The sequence below is a fragment of the Caloenas nicobarica genome, chromosome 3 (assembly GCF_036013445.1).
Source record: "Caloenas nicobarica isolate bCalNic1 chromosome 3, bCalNic1.hap1, whole genome shotgun sequence".
Taxonomy (NCBI): domain Eukaryota; kingdom Metazoa; phylum Chordata; class Aves; order Columbiformes; family Columbidae; genus Caloenas; species Caloenas nicobarica.
Genome location: NC_088247.1, coordinates 44,578,405 through 44,599,651, shown reverse-complemented (window position 1 = coordinate 44,599,651; position 21,247 = coordinate 44,578,405). Strand labels below are relative to the sequence as shown.

At 37.3% G+C, this 21,247-nt stretch overlaps 1 protein-coding gene across 1 annotated transcript in view; it reads right to left on the bottom strand.

Annotated features, from left to right (window-relative positions):
• GRIK2 (glutamate ionotropic receptor kainate type subunit 2) overlaps positions 1 to 20,647 on the bottom strand; it is a 376,312-nt gene extending 355,665 nt beyond the window's left edge. Inside the window, exon 1 of the mRNA XM_065632877.1 lies at positions 20,533 to 20,647. Within this exon, the coding sequence (XP_065488949.1) occupies positions 20,533 to 20,647 (115 nt within the window). The remainder of the gene's footprint in view (positions 1 to 20,532) is intronic.
• Between the last annotated feature and the right edge of the window lie 600 nt (positions 20,648 to 21,247).

The following is a 21,247-nucleotide window of genomic DNA, read 5'->3' as shown; positions in this document are numbered from 1 at the left end:
CTAAGAGCATAACATGAATATTTTAAGCAGCTTAGCTTTGATTTAAATATATTTGCTCAGGATATGCTGGCAGCATCCCAAAATGCAGTGTAATACCCTTAAAGCTGGCAATCCCAAACTCAATTTAAGAGAGCAGATAATATGGACAAGCAGCATTAAAGCAAATAAAGTCAATTAACGGGGTATTTTTTTCTTAATTTGTTTTCTCTAGCTTGAAATTGCAAAGGATGGATAAAGCTGTGGGATTAATGAAGAAAGAAATTAATGGAAACTGAATATAAAACAAAAAAGGGAACAGAGAAGTCCAGGAGCTATTATTCATTACTCAACTCTTAATAAGTGGTTGCAGTTATATAGTAATATTCATTTATTTAAAGTAGCCACAGTACAGAAGAGAAACTCTAACATTGGAATTTTGTGGACATTCACCAGCATGTTACAGGGGAAGCATTATGCGAATTTGAAAGCATTTACTTCCTCTGAAAAAACAAATAATGGAAAATATATATATCTATGTATGGAAAATAATGTGTTAATTGTAAAAACTCTGCCAAGTTATCTGTTCCTGGGATTTCCCTCATACATAAATACTACTTCAATCCATTAAATCAGTTATGCGGGCTCCTGTATATGCATATTGAGATGTTGGCACTTAGGTGTTCCAGGATCAAAATAAGAGGGAAATAGCCAAAAATAGTCACAGAAGAGTAGCACATTTTGAAAATGAAAACAAGCATTTATATGATTTAGTTACTGCTTGAAGATATTTCATATTTTGCTGCCTACATTTCAGTCAGCTTAACAGCAGAAAAAACTAAGCTTTTTTCATGTGATACTCTCTACATATACACTGGAAACTTTCATTAAAAGTACTGTTGAGAAATTTGCTAGTAAGTTCCCAACACTCACTGATCTTATGTTTTAAAGTAAAATTTTGGTTTAAAATATCTATTATATTTCCGTTGATATCTAAGAAGTCCACAAAAGTAACTCTACCAGCAGATCATGTTACATTTCCTAACAATTATATATCAGGGTTCATAAGAGGTTCATTCTAAATAACATTTAGGCATGTGTATACCCATATGCGTTCTTTCTAGATCCATCTGTTTTGATTTGATATATACACTTAAAAATTACATTTATTTTATAAAACAGATACACAAGTGAAATAGAGTCCACAATTCTTGCTTTGAGCAACACAGAGGGATTTTTTTGGAAACCAATTGTACTAGTTGAATTTGGCACGGAAATTGCAGAATCTTTTCTGAAGCTAGAAATTGCATTAAGCTTCTAATCAATAATTGTAAAGTTAAGATGTAAAGTAAAACTTTTAATAATATTGCTGCGAACATGTAACTTTGATATTATTGAAGACATTCATTACAGTCTTGAAGTCATTGAATGCTGTAATGTTAAGTAGCTGGGTATTTAACTATTCTCAAGTAACCAGATTTAAGCCTCCTTGCAGAATTGCTTTGTTTCACAGTTCATCTAGCCATGTAGGGGCACTTTTCTAAGACAGACCTGTAAACATATAGGATCATCACAAATTCATGAAAGCTTTGAACTTGGGTAAAAATGAAATATATTATTTTCAGATTCTATGCACCTTAAGAAGCATTATACCATTGTGTTATAAAGTCAGGAATAGTGCGTGTTTATTCTGTACATGCACTTCCCAGGGAAGTTTTATAGATAAACATGACTGCAGGACTAAGTTACAGAAATATACAGATGGCCATTTGTATTAAAGCTCCAGAACAAGGAACAGACAATTCAAAATTACCACCCCAAACATATTTTCCCTAATAAATTGGATAAGCAATTTTGAATTGGATATGCTATTTTTTTTCCATAGGCTAGACCACCTGTGAAAGAGATTTAACAGCAAAGGCGATTTTCAAAACCCTCTGAAATTATCCAGCCAATACTGAGACCAGAGAAGCTTCTAAGTGAGCAGATCTAGTCACTTCAGCAGACAGCAGAAATATGAATTGAAATATATTTAAGAAATATAAAACATTCATCTTTAAATTTTCTGTTGCATAGTACCATATACCTACTTTAGAGTCACTGCAAAGTGTTGCCACTTCTCATAGATTCCTATGAATAAGAATAAGTGCTAAACCCCCTGAAAATTCAGGTCACATTATGCAATCTTTCCTGCTGCCTGATCGAACTCAAAACATTCATATTGACGTCCCTGGAATTGTACAAAATATTAATTGGCCTATGGTGTTTAGTGATCCTTGATTTAAGTGGGAAAAAAATTAGGATTCCAGGAGAGAATTACACTCTATGGGAGGAAAGTAATTCAAAGTCCCTTTATAAAATAACTAAAATGTTCTAGGCCAAATTCTGAATCAAGATTATTGCACAATTATATACTGGATATAAATGTTGTCACTTTAGCCAATGAGTTTTAATCTCAAAGCATGTTTTAAACTTTATATAATATACATATATATACAAACATGTGCAATATATACACAAATGTTTAATACACTTGTGGCTTAATTAGTTACAAAATAATCCGGGATACAAAATACTGGGTGTTTGGTTTTGCTTTAAAATTTTAAATACTCTAAATTATTGCAGAAACAGAAAAGCATAAACAGGAATAAATACAGAGACTTCAGATTACCCAGCAAATCCATCTTCCAGTTTGTCATTAACATTTCCTGACTCTTTAATACAAGGTGAACAATTATTCCTTCAATGCTTGCATTCCTTAATAGACATAAAGTTTTCTGTTTACTGTTTATCCAGTTATAAAATCCTCTGTGAGAAGACTACGTGCCTTTGAGGTTATTTCAGCAATGGAACATTCAAAAACCTGAAGCAAAACTGATCTCCAAGTAGGTGGGAATAGAACAAAGACAGTTTATGATCACTTCAGAAAAACAAAAGTAAGTGAGTCTAGAAGCATCATTCCAGTTTATCCATAGCCACATTTTTCTTACCAATCATATTCCTACTAAGTGTAAAGAATCAGATTAAAATTATTCAATTCAAAATACAAGTTTTTCTAAGAACCAAAACAATTTTAATTTATTTATCTTATTTTAAAATAAAAGAAGAAACTGCTAATAAAAAATATTAGATTATGTGATACTGTTTTTCTATATAATTTTCATGGTGGGATCAGTTATTTTATATATTTACCGTATCTGAAGGTTTGATGGACAATTCTTTAGCCAATGATTTCTGCGGTTTAGAGAGCTTGTCTGTCACATCTCAAATGACGTACAATTTTATCATCAAACTGCACATTTTTTGTGTTTCTAGAACTTTGTAACCTAGGTCTGGAAACTTCTGCCTCATAATTTTAAATTTGCTGAAACGCAATTAATATGGATTAGGCATACGAACCGGTCTGTAGAATACTGAAACCAGTAGTAAAGACTTTTGGCCCTCACATGTACAGTTCTTACACAACAACTCTGAAATCACTATTCTTGAATAGTGTCATATATGCACAAAAGAATGCCTAATTCTGACTATCCCTTTTGGGACATCCTTCTTCCATAGCAAAAATACCCCCACAAGGAGTTCTTTAGCAATAGTTAATGTGTTAATAATTTACCATTCTACTTAACCTTAAGTACCTTTCAAATATTCCTTTGGAGATAAAGAAAACTCTGCAAAGACATTTCTGAACACTTTAAGTTACCAAAAATGAGGATTGCAGTTTAGATTTCTATCATATTCAGAGACAGTGTAACTTATGGTTTCCTGATAATGAAAAATTACCATTCCTGTTCTAGAAGTGTAAGAATTAAAGATTATTTGTGCAGACACTGAAGAAAAAGTTATTGTAACCAGACTGCAAAAAGAAAGCAGCGATATTAGGTTTTATCAGAAAACAGACACCTCATTCATATTGACAGATCCTTCAGAATGCTGACTTAAAACCAAGCTCATAGAATTTCACTTAATAAAGAAAATATTACAACTTTACTACAGATTAAAAAAAAAGGCAGACAAAAACAAAGGCAAAAAAAAAATATTCCAAGCTTACCCAAATTTGAAAGTCAAAAGTTTCCAAATTTCAAAATCAAAATGTAAGGTCATTAAACAAAACCTACATAGTTATTGTGCAAACTTTATTTGATAAAAATTTGTTTTATACACAGGCAAAAAAATCTGTTGGTTTGTTTGTCTGTTCTTTTGACCAGATCTAAAAAGATGTATTGAGCACACTAGTATGTGCACGCTAGCTGCAGGGCAATATGTATTTGTTTCCATTAGTAAAAACAGCAACTGGAATTTTTTTTTATTTTCTGTGTCTTTTTTTTTCTTATGTATCATTTCATGTAGAATCCTATGATCTATCGTGTCCACTGTTAAAATGCAATTACAATGTTTTACAAGGTACATGCAGGAATTTTATATTAGTACTGTTAGAAATTGAACATTGTTTTGATTTTGTTGTTGTTCTTGTTTTGGGGTTTGTTTGTTTGTTTTTTCTATTAATCAGGATTAATTTAAGAAAGTTTAGGAAAGTAACACAAAAGTGAGACACCTAGTTCTGAAACATAACTTTTCCAACAAGATACATCTCTAAAAAATAACATAAAATCCAATTGTAGCACATGACTTACCAGCATTCTTTTTAATTTTTTTTAATCATTTTTCAGCAGTTATCAGCATCCTAAAAAAATAACTGCTCATATTCATTTGTAAATTCCCGAGAAACACTGGCTGTCATTCAGGCATGGTACTCACTTAAATCTGTGGTCTTTTTAAACTGATGTTTTATTTTAGCATTATTGCTATTTCTTTCTTTTGTATTGTCTAGTTATTGCCAACATTTCTCTGTTTTTGAAGTAGTATACAGTCAAACAAGCAAACTCGTGGGAGATTCATTTCAAGAATAGCTAAATTAGACAGATAACACAAGATTCTTGAGCAGGGTTCTTGAGATTTATTTGTAATTAATAATTTTATAATTGTGTCATTAGCTTCATAAATGGCTGTACTTGTAGTTCTTTTTATTTTGTGTAAAGGAAATATTTCTAGAAAATTGTTTAACTTCTTTGCACATATAATGCTTAAAATACAAAGCCACACTGCCCTTAACAAGGCATCAACATCTTCATTACTTCACCATGAAGATACCGAAAAATGAAAGCATATTGCTTTATTTGGTGGAATGATTAAGCCAATTGTCCTTCTGGGCTTTGGACTCTCAACAGCCACTGGGTAGCTGTAGGATCACTTTGAATAATAAACTTTCTCCCATAGAAGTAATAATGGACGTGATCTATTGATCTAACAATGGCCAATAGTTCTTTCCTTGTGACACAGTAATGTTTCTCAGCAGCAGAGTTTGATTACAGCATGAAACCATGTGTTCTAGTTTCTGTGCTCTTTTTTTTTTTCTAAGATAAAATTACTCTTACTTCCAACTTTTCTAGAAACTTTTTCACATTTTTACCCTGGCTGAACACATTCTTCTGTTGAGAGAAGTAATATAAGAAACTGATGAGTTGGATACAAGCTTGTATAATTAGAAATACCATCACCCACACCTCTTCATTTCAATAAGCCATAAACTCCACTGCTGACATCAACCACAGATAAGCAAAGTTGTCCAGACTCTGTTTAGTATTTAACTTGGGCATCTCCAATAACTTCAAGTTTTTAAAGCTACTCTTTATTCTATATAAATGCTGAAATAACATTCTATAAAGGTTGTGATGTGTGATGCTGTATTTCAAAAACTAAAATATATTGGCCACTACACTCACCAATATTCTCATTGGCATCTTTCTGCAAAAAAAAAAAGAATGAGCTATGTTTCCATGACCCTACTCCAGAACTACATTTCCACAACATTTTCCACCACAGGGCTGAGTGTCCATCGTTGGCTGAGTACTTCTTTAAGGAGTGTTTATTTTTCCTTGTTGCATTTCTATTCAGTATTCTTCTTTGCCATATACCATTTCTTACTTACATCATATTTAACTTTTCTTTTAAAAATTTTTTCCTCTACAGTATCTAAAGGTTTGCTATTATTTCATCCATATATGAAGACTGTTTCTTAACTGTCATTATCTTAATCTCCATTAACAGCACAATAGCTCATTGACATCTCTTTCTATATTCTCTGACTATGCATGTTACAGAGAACATAAGAATGGCCACAAAGCAGCATGAAAAATAGACATTTTTCCAACATACACTACCCTGTATCCAACACAGTCCAATAGTTAAAATTTAAGGGAAAGGAAAAGAAAAAAAAGGGAAATATGGAATAATTCTTACTCTGATTTATCCTGCTTTCCACATGTACTTACTCAGGGACTCACAGAGACAGAAGTAGCAGTAGTGTCCAGTGGACGCCTTTCTTCCTTACATGTATGTAATTGCTGAGCGGGTGAGAATCAGAACATTCCCTGGTAATGAATTGCATAATTTTATTCTCTACTATTCATACTTCTTCTAATTTGTTTTAAACACCTACCTGAAAACATACCAATTCCAGTATTTTTTATGACCAAAAAAAAAGTAAATAGCCATTCATTAGTCTATTTCCTCTGTTTTTCATAATTTTCTGAATTGCTAGAAAGAGTATTTTCAAATAAGAATGTAATTATAATTTTATCAGTTCTTTTACTAATAATGTGTGGTATTAAAAGGTGATGCTTAAATGACCTCTAAAAGAGTTCTACCAACAATTTTAAAATTCTTAATAAAATTTCTTATTATGAAAGATGGGATTACACCTACACTTACACTACACCTACACTAATTCTGATAAAGAAAAAGGTAAAACACGTTTTGAATCATATAAGCCCAGTTGAGGGAAAAAGTTATAGTTATACCTGAAGCCCATTATTTCAGATATTTTCAGCACATTAAATTAAGTCCATTATATGACTGACTGCAGTGTTTGCATAAGACCAAAAAAAAAAATTGTTTGCTACTAAAAAAAAATAGTATTGAAAAAAGATAATATATACTGCAAACAAGATAATGCTATTAAAAAAATAGGCTGGCACTTTTACGGAGGAAGTTTAATTAGTACTAGTTTTGAACTAACTTTTGTGTTCAAAAACTCTTGACTATGATGCAAATCAAGCTAAATGAGTTTCTTAAAAATCTGAAATGTTGTTGAAAGGTGACTTATTTCCAAAGAAAGTAAAAAAATTAATTAACAGAACTATTTACAAAATGTGATCTGAAGGTATTTTTAAAAGCAAAAGCACCGTAATCCTCTGCACTTACAGCTCACTATCACTGCAAATATAAAATATTGTACTTAGGATACAGCACCTCAGAACTCATAAGGCATCTGAAAATCTCAGTATACTCATGTCCTTTGCCAGCCCTGGTAGAAAATCCTTTTGTATAACAGCATAATAATCTTCACCAAATGCAAAATATTCCATTAACACCTAGACTAGCCCCTTCCATTTTTCCTCTCAATTTGCTTAGCACAAACAGCTCAACTATCTTTAGGATGACACCAAAATATTTTCTGTTGTTCAGTGGTTTTATTTTCTGCCAAAGTAGACAAAAGGCGTTTCCATGCATTACTTCAGTTTCAGAGCTAAATGAACTCTAAAACAGAAGCTAATATTTAGTAATTTCCTTCAGTTTCTTGTTTTTAAAGATTATCATTCAAGAGGATGATTCATGGACGTAAAATCCCTTCTGGCTTTCCACCTATTAACCATATTTGTGAAGTTATCCATGTGGGTAAGCTTTTGTGGAAATTGTGCCTAATCAGATATGGAAGTAATTAAGACTCTTCTGTCTCCTCAGGAGTTCCCCTAATTGCTCAGCAAAGAACTGTACGCTTATCCTCAGCATATCATAGCTCCTTACAATAAAGGCCCAGAAAATCTACCTAAGGGTTTGTTGCAGTGCTGTAATTTTAGGCTACCCAGCTAAGAAGAAATTAAACTGTAACAGAAATTGACTTTAATATGATCTACTGATTTACTGTACTGCCAGTCATACCTAGTAATATTGTCATAATTACCTCCTCTTAAAACAGTAGCGAAAGTAAGTTGCTATGGGTCTTGAACAGAGGCAAATCCACTCTCTAAGATTTCACTTACACTAAGAACATTGCTCCATGGCAAACGGAGTTGCTGAGTTAACAAGCACCACTCAGATGAGGGGGGCAGGTGTTGAATACATAAGAGCACATACATATCCGTAGCTTCTTTCTCAGAATTTATCTTTTCTTTCATAGGGTAGTAATTCTCTCTTTTTTTTCTTCATGAATGCGCTTGACTTTGTGTGGTTTTTGATGAATTTCTTTGCTTCTTTCTTGATTTTTTTTGTTTTCACAAACACTTTGAAAATATTCATGAAGATCACACCATGTGAGAACAGATTCTGCAACCTTAACTGCTCTTCACTATCCCATGCTCACGCTTCTTGTCAGGAAGCAAATGGGTAGTCTTTATGAGTCCATCCATCAAAGACCCTTGATGTACCCTCAGGCAATTCTCTTTATGCTAAAGACAACTCCAGCAAACAATACCTACTCCCACTTTTTTTGTTCCGCCTATTTCCTTTGTTCAAGACACAAAGATACCGTGTCACTCAAATGGCTGCCAAAAAAATAAGTAATAAAGGGATTTATCATCCAAAGTCCAGTAATCTGTTGTTAATATGGATTAGTGAAAATACTGGTGTTTACTTTTGTAGGTATGTAACCAGAGTGAAGTAGACAAAGAGCTTTTAATTTTCTGTCCTTATAACCATCAGATGGGTTCTGATAAATAAGAAACCAGTAAATAGTGCATCTCAGGAGTAGAAAAGATTTTTTTTTAAAGTCTGTGGAAACAGAGGGGAAAAAAAAGGCTTCCAAAAACATCTGTTGCAACTTTCTTACAAACTAGGACACCCCGGAGATGTTTAAAAGGTGTATAGATGAGGTTCTTAGGGATACGGTTCAGTGCTAGAGTTAGGTTGTGGTTGGACTCAATGATCTTGAAGGTGTCTTTCAACCAAAATGATTCTATGACAATCAGGAAAGTAAAGGAAATCAGTGTGAACAGAGCTCCTGTGCCCACAATACCATTAAAACAGACACAACATTTTTATCCAACTCAAGCATCTCCCCATGAATGAAGAGTGGAAAATGCTCTGAAAAGCAACCCGCCCTGTTTATATGATAATACGGCACAGTCTTACCTTAAGTTCCAACAAATGCAATGTTTAACGAATATTAATGATTATAGAATGGTACAAAAGCATAGCTAAACTTGAAATCACCAATGTCTAGACACAAAAGGTCACAAATGGGTAACACTGAAGATGTTGTGAGGAGCTCATTTTGATTTGATCTTTAAATGTGATTTTTCATTGTTTAGGTAGTTTCGAAAAGACATTAGGAAATCTGATTTAATGCATTTCTGGACACATTTTTCTTAGCCGTATCACAGTCACACAGTAAGTTTCTGCAGGCATATTGAATGTCGTGAATGATAGAGTCTACCAAGATCTGAAGAGATAAGCCTTAATAACAGTCATATTTTATAGTCTTTGCTTCTCAAGGACATCCAAACAAATACATATAGCAACTCTGAAAGAAAGCTACATGTATCTTTCACAAATTTCCATTTTCTTCCCTCACCTGCTTACTAATGAGGCATGTACAGGGCTTGCCACTTCCCCTGAACTGACTCTGTGTAGGTTTCCTTCAAGGCTAAGAAAAGATCAAATCTGGGCATAAACAGATTATTTAACTATGTTTCTGTCCTTTACATAAACATTATACTCCGTATCCAATAACAAGTAAATGAATTTAACTGAGCAAATTCTTAGTTTACAAAAGCAAAGCTATACTTTCTGTTTGGTATTATTGGATCACTTTGCCAAGCACCATCCTTATGTTTGGTTTTGACTGAGCAGAAGCAAAAATCTTACTATTTGCACAGTTGTATATGGCCTTTTCAGGTAAACAGTGCGCTTTCTTTTTTTCATTAACCCTTCTCAATGCTTTTCTGTGTTGTTTGTTCATCACTGCCGGCCTTTAATGCATCTAAATTATTATTCTCAAACCACCTCCATGCTTCCTATCAATGTTTTTCAAACAACTGAAAAGAACAGTGCAGTCAGGGATATCTAGTGGCATATCTAGGTAGTTCAGTGTCTAAAATAGACTAGCATCTCAAGGTATGAAGGCAAGCACCAAAAAACTGTTAGCCAAAAATCACACTACTCTGAAAGCAGACTGACTTGAAAGCATGGTTCTTACAAACTAGCGAGACTCTCCTTCAGTACTTAATATATCTTCTTTCAAAGGGAAGAATTCCACATTTGCCATCAAATTAGCTATGACCAGTCATTGGCCTTACATTTCCATTTTGCACAGTAATCTTTTCAAATACCAGCTTCAGGGAATTAAATGTCAAAAGCTCATTGTTTTGTGGACTAGAAAGAAGGATATATGGGTGCCATATAACACCAGAAAGACTAGATTTTTCTAAGTAAGAATATATAAATAATTTTTGAAATGCATAATTATTAACTGGAAAAGGTAGCTGGTTGAGGGTTTGAATGAAAAAATTATCCATATGAGTACAGGAATTTCTTGTAAGTATAGTAAATCATTAAAACTGTAAACATTGTCAAACAGTAAAAATCAGATAAGCAGTAATGTTACAAATCAGATTCTCTAAGGTTGAGTCCTGATATTCATCCTTGTTAAGTGGCACAATGTGAAGCAAGAATAATTAATTTAAATATAATACTTGAATGCATGCTGATAATTTCTTAAAGGTTCTGTATTAATTTTATGAACAACTTTCAGTTACAGAAATGCACAAAATGTGTACAGTAAGCTGAACACGCACATTCCAGTTAACAAATATAAAACCAAAAATTACTATGATGTAGAATTTTAAAAGCAAATTAATTCCCCTGATTTAGAAGACTCTGTATGATTTTAATTTCCCTAATGTATCCTTTTATCTAATTCCTTAATTAATAAGTAACATGGAATTTCTTTAAAAGATTTCCTACCTTGTAGGATAAATATTGTTGAATAACAATGAAGTTATTGCTTTAGTAAATACTTTTCTCTTACAGAATACATAATCTTCACATTCCTTTTTGTTACTCACTTGTACGTCTACATAGTACAATGTTTTGGATTGTCTTGCAGTGTCTGTTCAGTGAAACGAGTTGTCTTGCTACCACTGGAAGGCCCTATCTTTAACCAATGGGCATACACTTTCCAGCGTAAAAAAACACTAGCTGAAATTATTCTCTATCATATTCAATTTGTTTTACAGCACATTGCTAAATATTGTTAATAATGATAAGTGAATGACAAAATTAAGTGCAAAAAAGTGCAGTGCCATTTTTAAGTTTATTCTGGAATAAGATCCTTAGCTAATGTAAACCACCATAGATGGCTTGATTTGAAAAGCACTGTGTCATTCAATGAAGCTATGGACCTCGTCATGCATCTTTGGCAGAATATCATCAACTCATCTATGCAATGACTATACTTAGGATAAACAGACAGATTTCCATGGACTTCAACATTATTACTTAGTTTGGGCATTACAATGATCTAAACCATTATTTTTCTAAACAGTGTCCTACAATTTACAACTTTGATTCCTATTTCATTTTGTCCTAACATAAGCCAGTGACCTGAATGGAAAGTCAGAAAAGGATTACACCTAAAGTATACTACAAGTTATCCTGTTTCAACATTTGATCCATAAATAGTTGTTCCAAATAACTACACATAAGAAACTTTACCATGTACACACAGATTTGATATCACACATGGTGTAAAACCAAAAACAAACAAACAAAAAGACTAGCATAAATCAACTTAGCACTAAATTATCAAGGAATGTATTTCTCTGACAATCTAGGTAGTTGGTATTGGCTGGTGATCAAGCACTGATTGAAAATATAGGTAGGAATAGAAGATTTGGTTGAACTCCAAGTTAAATAACGAGTTTATTCAATGTTTTACAATGTGAACTGTTGAGGCAAGACTTGAATTACTTCCTTACATGTAAAAAAAAAAAAAAAAAAGGTGAAAGTCATGAATTTGGTTATGATGAGCTATAAGACTCAGATTTCCTTGTAAATGTTTCATGCTCATTAGTGTAATTATTTTTATTGTTCAGTATGTCCTAATTTTCCAACTTTTAAATTACAGCATAAATATGAGCTAATGGATACAGCTGATATATGTTTAGCTCCTGAGCTGATTGAAATAGCTTGTATATATTTAGCACCTGGTGAAAAACAAAAGCCCAAAGGGACGGCAAGTTCAATTATAAAGTAATTGTTAATAAATTTATCCACATTTTTACCTACTAGGTGTGTATATGCACATGAATGAGCATCTTAATAAATGTGTTTTAAAATCAGTATCAGTTATGACAAAATAACACTTTATAGTAATAGTTATTTTTATATTCAGAGAAATATGACACTTAATTTGAAATATTTCACTGGAGATACAGAAAGCTAAATGTGAAGATGGCACACCCTTCCAAAGCTGAAGAAGGTCTGCATCTTTCGAGGCAAGTTGATAAACTTTATTCAATAAATTTATGTAGAGTAAGTAATCACTTAAATACATATGTTCACAAACAAGTCTTATTTACAGGACTGATTATGATTATCTACTGTGAAAACAAGCATCACTCATTTGCTGTTGACTTTTAGCAGAATGAGTAAGCAGATTCTGTTTCAGAATTTCCTGTATTTTAATATCAGGAAGAAGCTGTTGAACCATTAACATATTTACCTTTCCCTTTTAAATTCCTTCCCAATAATTTGAATTCAGTGTGTGGTAATAAAACTCAAAACCTGGAGAGGAAAAAATCCCTACTCAATCCACTTCCACTTCCTCCATATTGCTGATGCCATGAGAGGCACATTACATCTAGCCTAACTTCTGCCATATGAGAGTTATCCAGTCTAAGCCAGTCTTGTCTAATCCCTCTGCCTCCTTCAGTCTCCAAACACTGCAGAAGAAGCCTGACTTGGCTTGGACTAGAAGTTTAGTTTTTAGGAAGAGATGAGGCCTTTCAGGCTTTTTAATTTTTTCATGCAATTTTCCAGAAACTTAGAAAAAAAAGACTTTCCGAAAAGGACCAGAAAAACAACATCCAAACATACATTCTTCTTTCAGATAGGTAAGTAATCATTTACCATTTCAGCTATTAAAAAAAAATAACAAAAGGAAGTGAGGGAAGGGATCAAATAACTCCAGGTGGAAAAGTTTAAAAAAAAAAAAAGCATTGTTCTTTCAAATTATTTTATCCTCCCATAAAGAAATATTACTTTTTCCATTTATCTGTATGGATCATTTAGTTCTTTAAGATTTCGCTACACACATTGAAATCGGATGGAGTGTTTATATAACTAGGAAACATCAGAGACACCTAGTAAAATATTAAGATAGAAGAAAAGAAGATATCAAAGCCATCATACATCGAATTCAAAATCTCATCAAGTCTCCTGAACAACAGTGCCTGACAGCATAGTAAGTGAGGTCTCCCTGGACTGCTCTCCTGTCAGAGTGTTACTGAGTCTAACATAAGAATTAGTGACTCTAACAATCAGGGAGGGGAGGTTCACGCTGAAATACTGACAGATATTTTCAACATTGCTAGTTAAACTGACTTTCAAATCCAGATAACCATTTTATTGAAAAAATAGTTTTTAAAGTGTTCGGGAGTGGAAATAAAAATACAATAAAACAGACATGCAGCTAATGTGAATGAATGTATTTCCCCCAATATAAACACGAAATTCTGTAAGAGCCAATTAACCTTCTGATGCATTGATAACAAAACATTGTTATCTAAGGACAAACATTGTTATCTAAGGACTACAGTGTAGCTCTGCCTTAAACTACTCTTACTGTAGACACCAGCCACAATACTAGCAAAGAAACTGGTTTTCTTTACCCCAGGCAGAAACACCTAGAAATGGAAACACTTTAATAATATATAATCTAAGAATGTGTATTTCATTTGAAAGATACATCAAACAAAGCTACCAAACACATTCCTAGGAGTTACTCTATTTCAATAGCATTTTGGAAAGACTACACAAGAATAATGTTGAAGAAAATCTGAATCCAGGATGATCCAAATCACTTGCAAATTTTGAGCCAAGTGTATCTTTGCAGGAAATCTAAAAACAGCAGTCTTAAGCATCGCACCCATGGGTCACTTCTAATTTTTGCCCAAAGGAAAACAAACAAACAAACAAACAAACAAAAAACCAAAACAAAACAAACAAAAAAAACCCACCAAACCCCAATCCTTGGTGATTTTAATTTGTTAATAATCACCTTTTAAGGAAATTAAGAACATATTTTTGAACTTCTGTTTACTGTTTTACATAGCATTACAATACCATCCAGTTTATTCAGAGCTGGCTGAGCTCCAGTAATTGGAATAATGATCATTACTGAAAGCTTTGGCTGTTTAAATTGAAGACACTGTATAAATCTAAGACTATTATTACTGTACAACAAGGAAGCCAAGAGATTCAGAGGGTGAAAGCACAAAATCATAAGCATTAATATGATAGTGGTCTTCGATTCTCCATATTCTAATTCAGATGGGACAGAATAATAACATTATGTTATCTACACTTCCAATACACATTGTGGCATAACATTATAAAAAGCTTATTCAGGAAACAATAATTTGCCTTGCAGATTGAGGAGTATGGAAATAAGGCACCTTCTAGTTTCTCTTTTGCATTATTGACAGAACTTCTAGTAATTGCTCTTCTGGAAGAGATTAAAGAGGATGAAGGTTAAAACTCAGAAAGAGACAAGGTAAATATATTAAGTAGGGGACAAAGACCTGCTGTTATTTGCAATGACTAGAAAATATTTGGTGTATTTTTTTCTAGATCGAGGGGATTTTCTCTTGTGTAAAATAACAACAACAAAAATCTCTGATATTTGAGTTTAGAAAAATCTCTTTTGCTCTGGTTTCTTATCTCCGGTGACAGAAACCACTTCATTCAGCAAACACATTTAAATTGAAGGTATTACTTGAACGTTGCATCACTTCAAAAGACAAGTAGCAGTCAGTAAGAAGAGAGTTATACTTCTCAGCATCCAATCTATCGGACAATTGTGTGAAAATCCTTTTACAAGGTTGTTGGTGTTCCAAACACTGGTGAAAGTATCTGGGGATATTCCAGAAAGCCCACACGGATGAAAGCTTTCTTAACCTACATTAAATCTTGATAATGCAATAATGAGTCTTTTAAAAGGATCATTCTAATTCCCCTATCTAGTGCAATAAAGACTGTATACAGCTAATCTGCTTTGCCCTTTCAATTAAACTCGTCCAGGACGTTCTATGTAGTCAGCACCCTGAATGAGTCATTAAAATTCTCGTTCTGTAAGAGTTGTGTGCAGCGCACCGTTGTTTCTAAATTCCATTAAATCCAAATGGTCTTTATCGCCCCATGACCACTGCGACTTCAATCAGCCAATTTAATTACCTTACAAAATTGTCAGCAGAAGCAGCAAAGAAAAACAGGAAGGGCTGTGACGTTATCAAATTGAAATCTTCCTCTGTGCTGTTTAATCTAGACCAGTCAATAACAATGCTTCTCACCTCCTTGCTGCCTTCCCGAGGCCCTTAACCTTACGCTTCTTTCAAAGATTTCTGATGTTGTTTATAAGACTGATTTTGAACTCCTCTTCGTGCAGATGTTAACACATATCGAAAGCTTCTCGTCCTTGGCAGTAAAATTTTCATTGGCTCTAAATATTGGAATTGCAAAGCCATGGACCTCTGGGGGCTGCCACAACAGGTGTTTATTTTGCAGATTTCCATCGCACTTTTGATCTGAAGGCAGACTGCCTTCCCCACTAGAACTAGATATAACCATATATTTTCTCATTTTTCTCTTAAATACGAGCAGAAAGGTTACCTCCTTCCATTAAAAGGATGTCAGTGCAAAATCCAAAGGAAAGCGCACATCCAGGAGAGCTAATACAGGTCCACTCTAGGAAAACTCGACATGATTACCCAGCTGGTATTTTTCACTTGAGCTCTTGTCTCATACCCTTTTGCACTGTTTCACTGCTGTTCCATATCTTTGCTAGTTTTAAACGCTACTATGTCAAAATGGTCACCTGAAGCCCAGAAACTTCTGCTTCGACACCCACTAGCCCCTGCACAAGCAGTGGATCCAGTGCGGTGGCCCTTTCTCTGGTTTTGTCGCTCTTGATCTCATAAAAACAGTTACACGGAGAAAAACTCAATCTGTTTGAGCCAGAGGAGCTCAGTTAAAGAAGAATTTCAGATGAAACCCGTGCTAAAGCTTCAAGGAGGAAACCTCCCGCGTATAGTAATTCCCCTTTCTGGGTTCCCACAAAATTACATGATCGTATACAGTTTTGGTTTGCTATTAGTATTGCTGGGGGGGCGGGGAGGGGGGGCTCCGGGGAGGTGCCGTGTTTTGTAAAACTTCAGTGTGGGTTTTTTAGAGAGATAAGAAGGAAAAAAAAAAAAAAAGGCAGTAGTAGAAAATGTTTCTGGTAAGAAGCTGTCCGTTCCTTGAAAAGTGTTTCCAGCCCTCTCTTGGCTTTCCTTTGGTTTTATCTGGGAGAAGACCCCCCCCCTGCTTCCCCTTATGATTCATTGCAACCTACAACATTCAGCTCCCTTTTCTATCTGCTTGAAGTCAGGCAACTCCAAAGCAACAAAAAGTGGAGACTACAGACACGGGCCTCTGCTTTTCTTTGTCCTTTCCGAATGTGCTGAAAAAAAAATATATATTGCACAAAGTGGGGAAACACTTATCAGTCCAGTGGGCCTCCTGCGGTGGGGATTTTCTTTCTTTCCACCACACTTTCACGACTAATAAGTTGCCTGAGAGGGAACAAGAAAACGCAATGATTAAACCGCTTTCACCTTCCAGTCGCAGGTCCCTCTTCACACCTCTGCTATAGGAAAGACAATCGCTCACAGCAACAGAAACAAGGCCCGAAAGGGGCAATTTAAATAAAGGAGGTGATTTAGAATGATCTAAATTTCAAAGAGTTGATATTCATGCCCCACGTAGAAATAGATAAGAGGGGCTTTAAACGGCCTGGGCTCTTACTGCCTTGGGTATGGAGAAGGGGCGAGTTTCTGGCAGCACAGGTGAGCCGTTACTGGCGGTTAAGAGCCCTTAATGGCTTGATAATTCAGTCTTTCAGGGTTAAGTGCTGGGATGCCTCCAGGGAAGTAAAGGCAGAAGCGAGGGCCCTTATGAAAAGGTGGAGGCTGAGGCCGGTCGTGGGTCGCCCGCCGTGCCCAGCGGTCGAGGGTGGAGATGAGGCTCGGCTGGGGATCTGCCGAGCTACCTGGTGTTTCTGGGGAGCCCTTGCCCTGGGTCTGCTCTTACACAGAAGCAGTGAATCGGAAAGGTATGAAACGTGATCCTCGATAACGGAATGGATCTGCCGGCGGTCACGTATTTTGGCTTTTGTACGGCGTCAAGTGATAAGGAAAAGGTTTCCATCACACTTAGTACAGCAGAGAGACAAATATTGGGCTGCTGCTTTTCTCCCTCGTCAAGCTGGGACCTGTCCTTTCATCTGTAGCAAGAGTTTAGGACTGTTACCAGTTGAAACCCTCGAATATCGTGGACACAAGCCTCATCCTCAGCGTTTCCCGGGCTTACTTATGGGAAGCTGTTCAGAAAGGGCAAGGGAAAGAGCCTTGCCAGATACTCCATGGAGCAAGGTGTTATTTAGGAAGGGTGACTGGTGTGATGCCCAAATACCACGTTGCCCTACTCCAGCAGCAGCAGCCGCAGGTGGGCGTCCATATGCCTGAGTGATTGCCGCCGGGGAGGGAATTATGTCATCGCACCAGTCTCTCCCCATGTTTGCTCCATAAGGCGCAGGCAAAAATAACCCCCCGCATTTGACAGATAACCCAGGCGGCTCGACTTCCTGCGTAGTTGCTAAGAGGTAGCTTGAGAGCGAGAAAGAGAGAGAAAGGACATGCTGGCTAGTCCCAACAATGAGAGAAGCCGTGGGAAGGACAATGCGAATCCATGGTGGTTAATTTGCACAGGAGGAATGAGGGGGCTGGAGCTCTGGCAGGCTTCAAGCTCTCCCCTGTTGCCATAGCGCTGCTGGCTGAGGAAGAAGAGCGGGGGCTGGCAGGCTGCCTTCTGCAGGGAATCTCCTCAGCTCTCGCTTCTCCTCGGGAAGGACACCACGGGAAAGCACCGCATCCCGTCCTCCTGGTCGCAAGGATATCCCGAAGGGACAGATAGCACAGGAACTCGGAGGAGGTGGTGGGGAGCTCCCCTCTCAGAAACAACCAAGGCTTTTCCACAGCTCACTCCCTGCTCCTTCCCTCCTCCCCGCCATGCCCTACACAGAGGCAGAGGTGTTAGTCTCTGGGGAAGCAGCCGGAGTTCTCTCGCGGTTAGAGACAGAGTCACTCCACATCTGGATTAGGCTAAATCCAGACAAGGTCGACTGAGCACGGCAAAAGTCTTCCTCACTCTCTCTTCCGTCTAACATTTTCCACACTAAAATAAGCTAACCAACCGCTCGCTACCTACTTCTAACCCTCAGAGATGGGTTGGCGATAATTCTTTTGAAAGACAAGAAAAAGCATGCCGTGATTCAGAAGCCAACTCATACTCGGCTGCTACAAACAATGGAGTGAGCACAAGCGGTTAGCCACCTGTGTGACCAGGAGGCAGTTGCGAAGGGAAGTTAGCTTGGACAAATACATGCATGCGCGACCATGTCACGGGCGCCGAAGTCCCGCTGCACCACCCTTCAGTCTCGGGATTATTTATTATTCTAATCATTATCAAAACACTACTCTCCAGGGCTATCTCTGTAGGTACACCGGACTAACAATTCAAAGAGAATGATAATCTAAAGGAGGAAAGCTCACCTCCTGCTAATGATGTGGCCGGGAAGATGTTTGTTTACAGATCTATCCTTGAAAGTAATTCAGACTCCTAGAGACCGGCCCTTGGCACCGGTTATGAACCCCGGGTTGTGGCGCTAATCTCATGGCCATGATTATGGATCATACTGAATGCAAAATAAACCCCGCAATGATATACGGACCCGTTTAGCCATGTCCAAAGAAACAAGCATTCCTGAAGACGGTTGCTAAGAGCAACGTGCCTTAAGCACCACCTTTAGACTAGACGGAAGCAGAAAATAAGTACTACTAGGAATTCAGCACACGATATCGGTAACAGCCTGGTGACTTTTTAATCATTATCCACCTGCCCCTCCACGTAAAAGTGTGTTCGAGCGGGAGAATTTAAACAAAAATAGATAGAAACCAAGCCACTATTCCCAGGCGAAACCGAGCGCTTTCAGTGCCCCATAGAAATGGATGTAGCGGCTGCTACGACTTATCGTGGCTAGCGCGAATGCGGGAGATTCGCGCCTTCTCCCTCTAGCCATGCTGTCATAGGCACAGAGGATGCCGCTTTTCTGGGGAAGCAGCTTTTCGCCTGCCCCCTCCTCCGCTCCCGGCCGCGGTTCACCCGCGGGGCGCAGCGCTCCGCCCGCGCTGGCCGGGCGGCCGGCGGGGCGCGGGTGCGGGGCTCCCACGGCGGTTCGACCCGGAGGACGCTCCCGGATCGCATAGCCCCCTTCGGACATGCGGTTAACTTTCCTCTGCGTCCTGCCCTTCCTTACTGTGAAACTTCTACACGGGTTGTAGTGGCTGAAAATTCCTCCTTCACTTGCTTTCTTATACACACGTACACAGGCGCGCATCCACAGGCAGAGCTATTAAGATTAGTTTCATGGTCCGTCTGGGATAGTCTTTAAACTGTAAATTGGTTCTGCTCTCCTTGAAATTTCATTCTGATCTATGACTTTTTTCTCTCTCTTTTTTTTTTTTTTTTTTTTCGGGAGCCGGGGAAGGGGGCAACTCCTACAACTTTCCTCGCATAGAAAAGCTGTGGTTTTGAAATGTATCGCAAAGGCTTTCATGGCCACCGCTCAAGACACACATCAAGACATACATTATCTCTTCTCTAACCCTACACGCCACTGAAGTGGCAAGCAACTAGGCTGACGCTTCAAGGGGAAACAGCCTAAAGGTCTCAAATCGCAGCTTCGAGCCCACACGGGATCGGCTCGGGTGGATCAGAGACGGGCGGCAGAAACTTAACAACTAGTTGACAGGTTTTTAACGGATCGAGCACCGTATTAGCCATGCTTTCCACTACTATGGAAACAAAAAAGGTACATTTCGAGGAAAGAACTCAAGCTGCGCAGAGCCTTAGGCAAACGCGTTTGCCAGTCATTTTTCTCTCTATTGTTATTATGATTATCATCATCATCATCATCATGCCGTTACTAGGGCTACAATGAGCTGCAGCGACAGAAAAAAACACACAGCAATTCATCCCTCCGGATGCAAAATAAAGAGGGACTTCTGTGCCTGACTCCGGTACCACGTCCCAGCTCTCCCCCAGCACCCCCTTCTGAGTCAATCCTACGAATATCGCATTCCAGCTTAAATACACAATGAAAAAAGTGTCGGGAAATCTTACCAAATCTTAATACATGTGTGGTTCCTTGAGAATATCCAATCCACAGTAAGCAAAGAAGGAGTCTAACGGTGCATCTGAAGACTGAATTAGTTAGAATAGGGGAAATAATCTTCATGATGTTTCTATGCACACACGCGCTGCCTCACTTCCCCCTTCTAAGCCGTCAGGTTTCCCGGTAGGGTGAGAACGAGGATACGTAAACTGATGGCCCTCAGACGCGATCACGGCATGGTCACAGAGAGAGGAGAGAGTCTACGCTTCCCAAACCCATTAGCAATCCCTGCATGTTCTTCATTCACTGCGCCAAGGAGCAACCTTCAACTGCAAGGAATGGTGGGACATCCATGTTAGTCGGGGGAGAATCCTTGAGAAATCCAAACATACACAATGTCCAGCCGAGTAAACCTGGGAGGCAAGAAAGGAGGAAAATCAGTAGGTAATCCAGCTCGGGAAATCGCTGAGGTATCGCCACATAGCGAGAGTCAGTGAGCACCAGCCGTTTTACTGGAGAAGCTTTTGCCGTGCTCCCATTCTACTGCACTGCTGCACAGCTTCTGACGCGAAGCCAAGATTAAGTGAGAGAAATTGAGATAGCTCTCCTCTTCTTAAGGCTGCCTGCCAGACAGCCTTCCCAATTTCTATTATGCAACCGATCTGATCGCCTAGTGTTGTTGGAGGGGAGAGAAAAAAAAAAAAGAAAAAAAAAGAAAAAAAA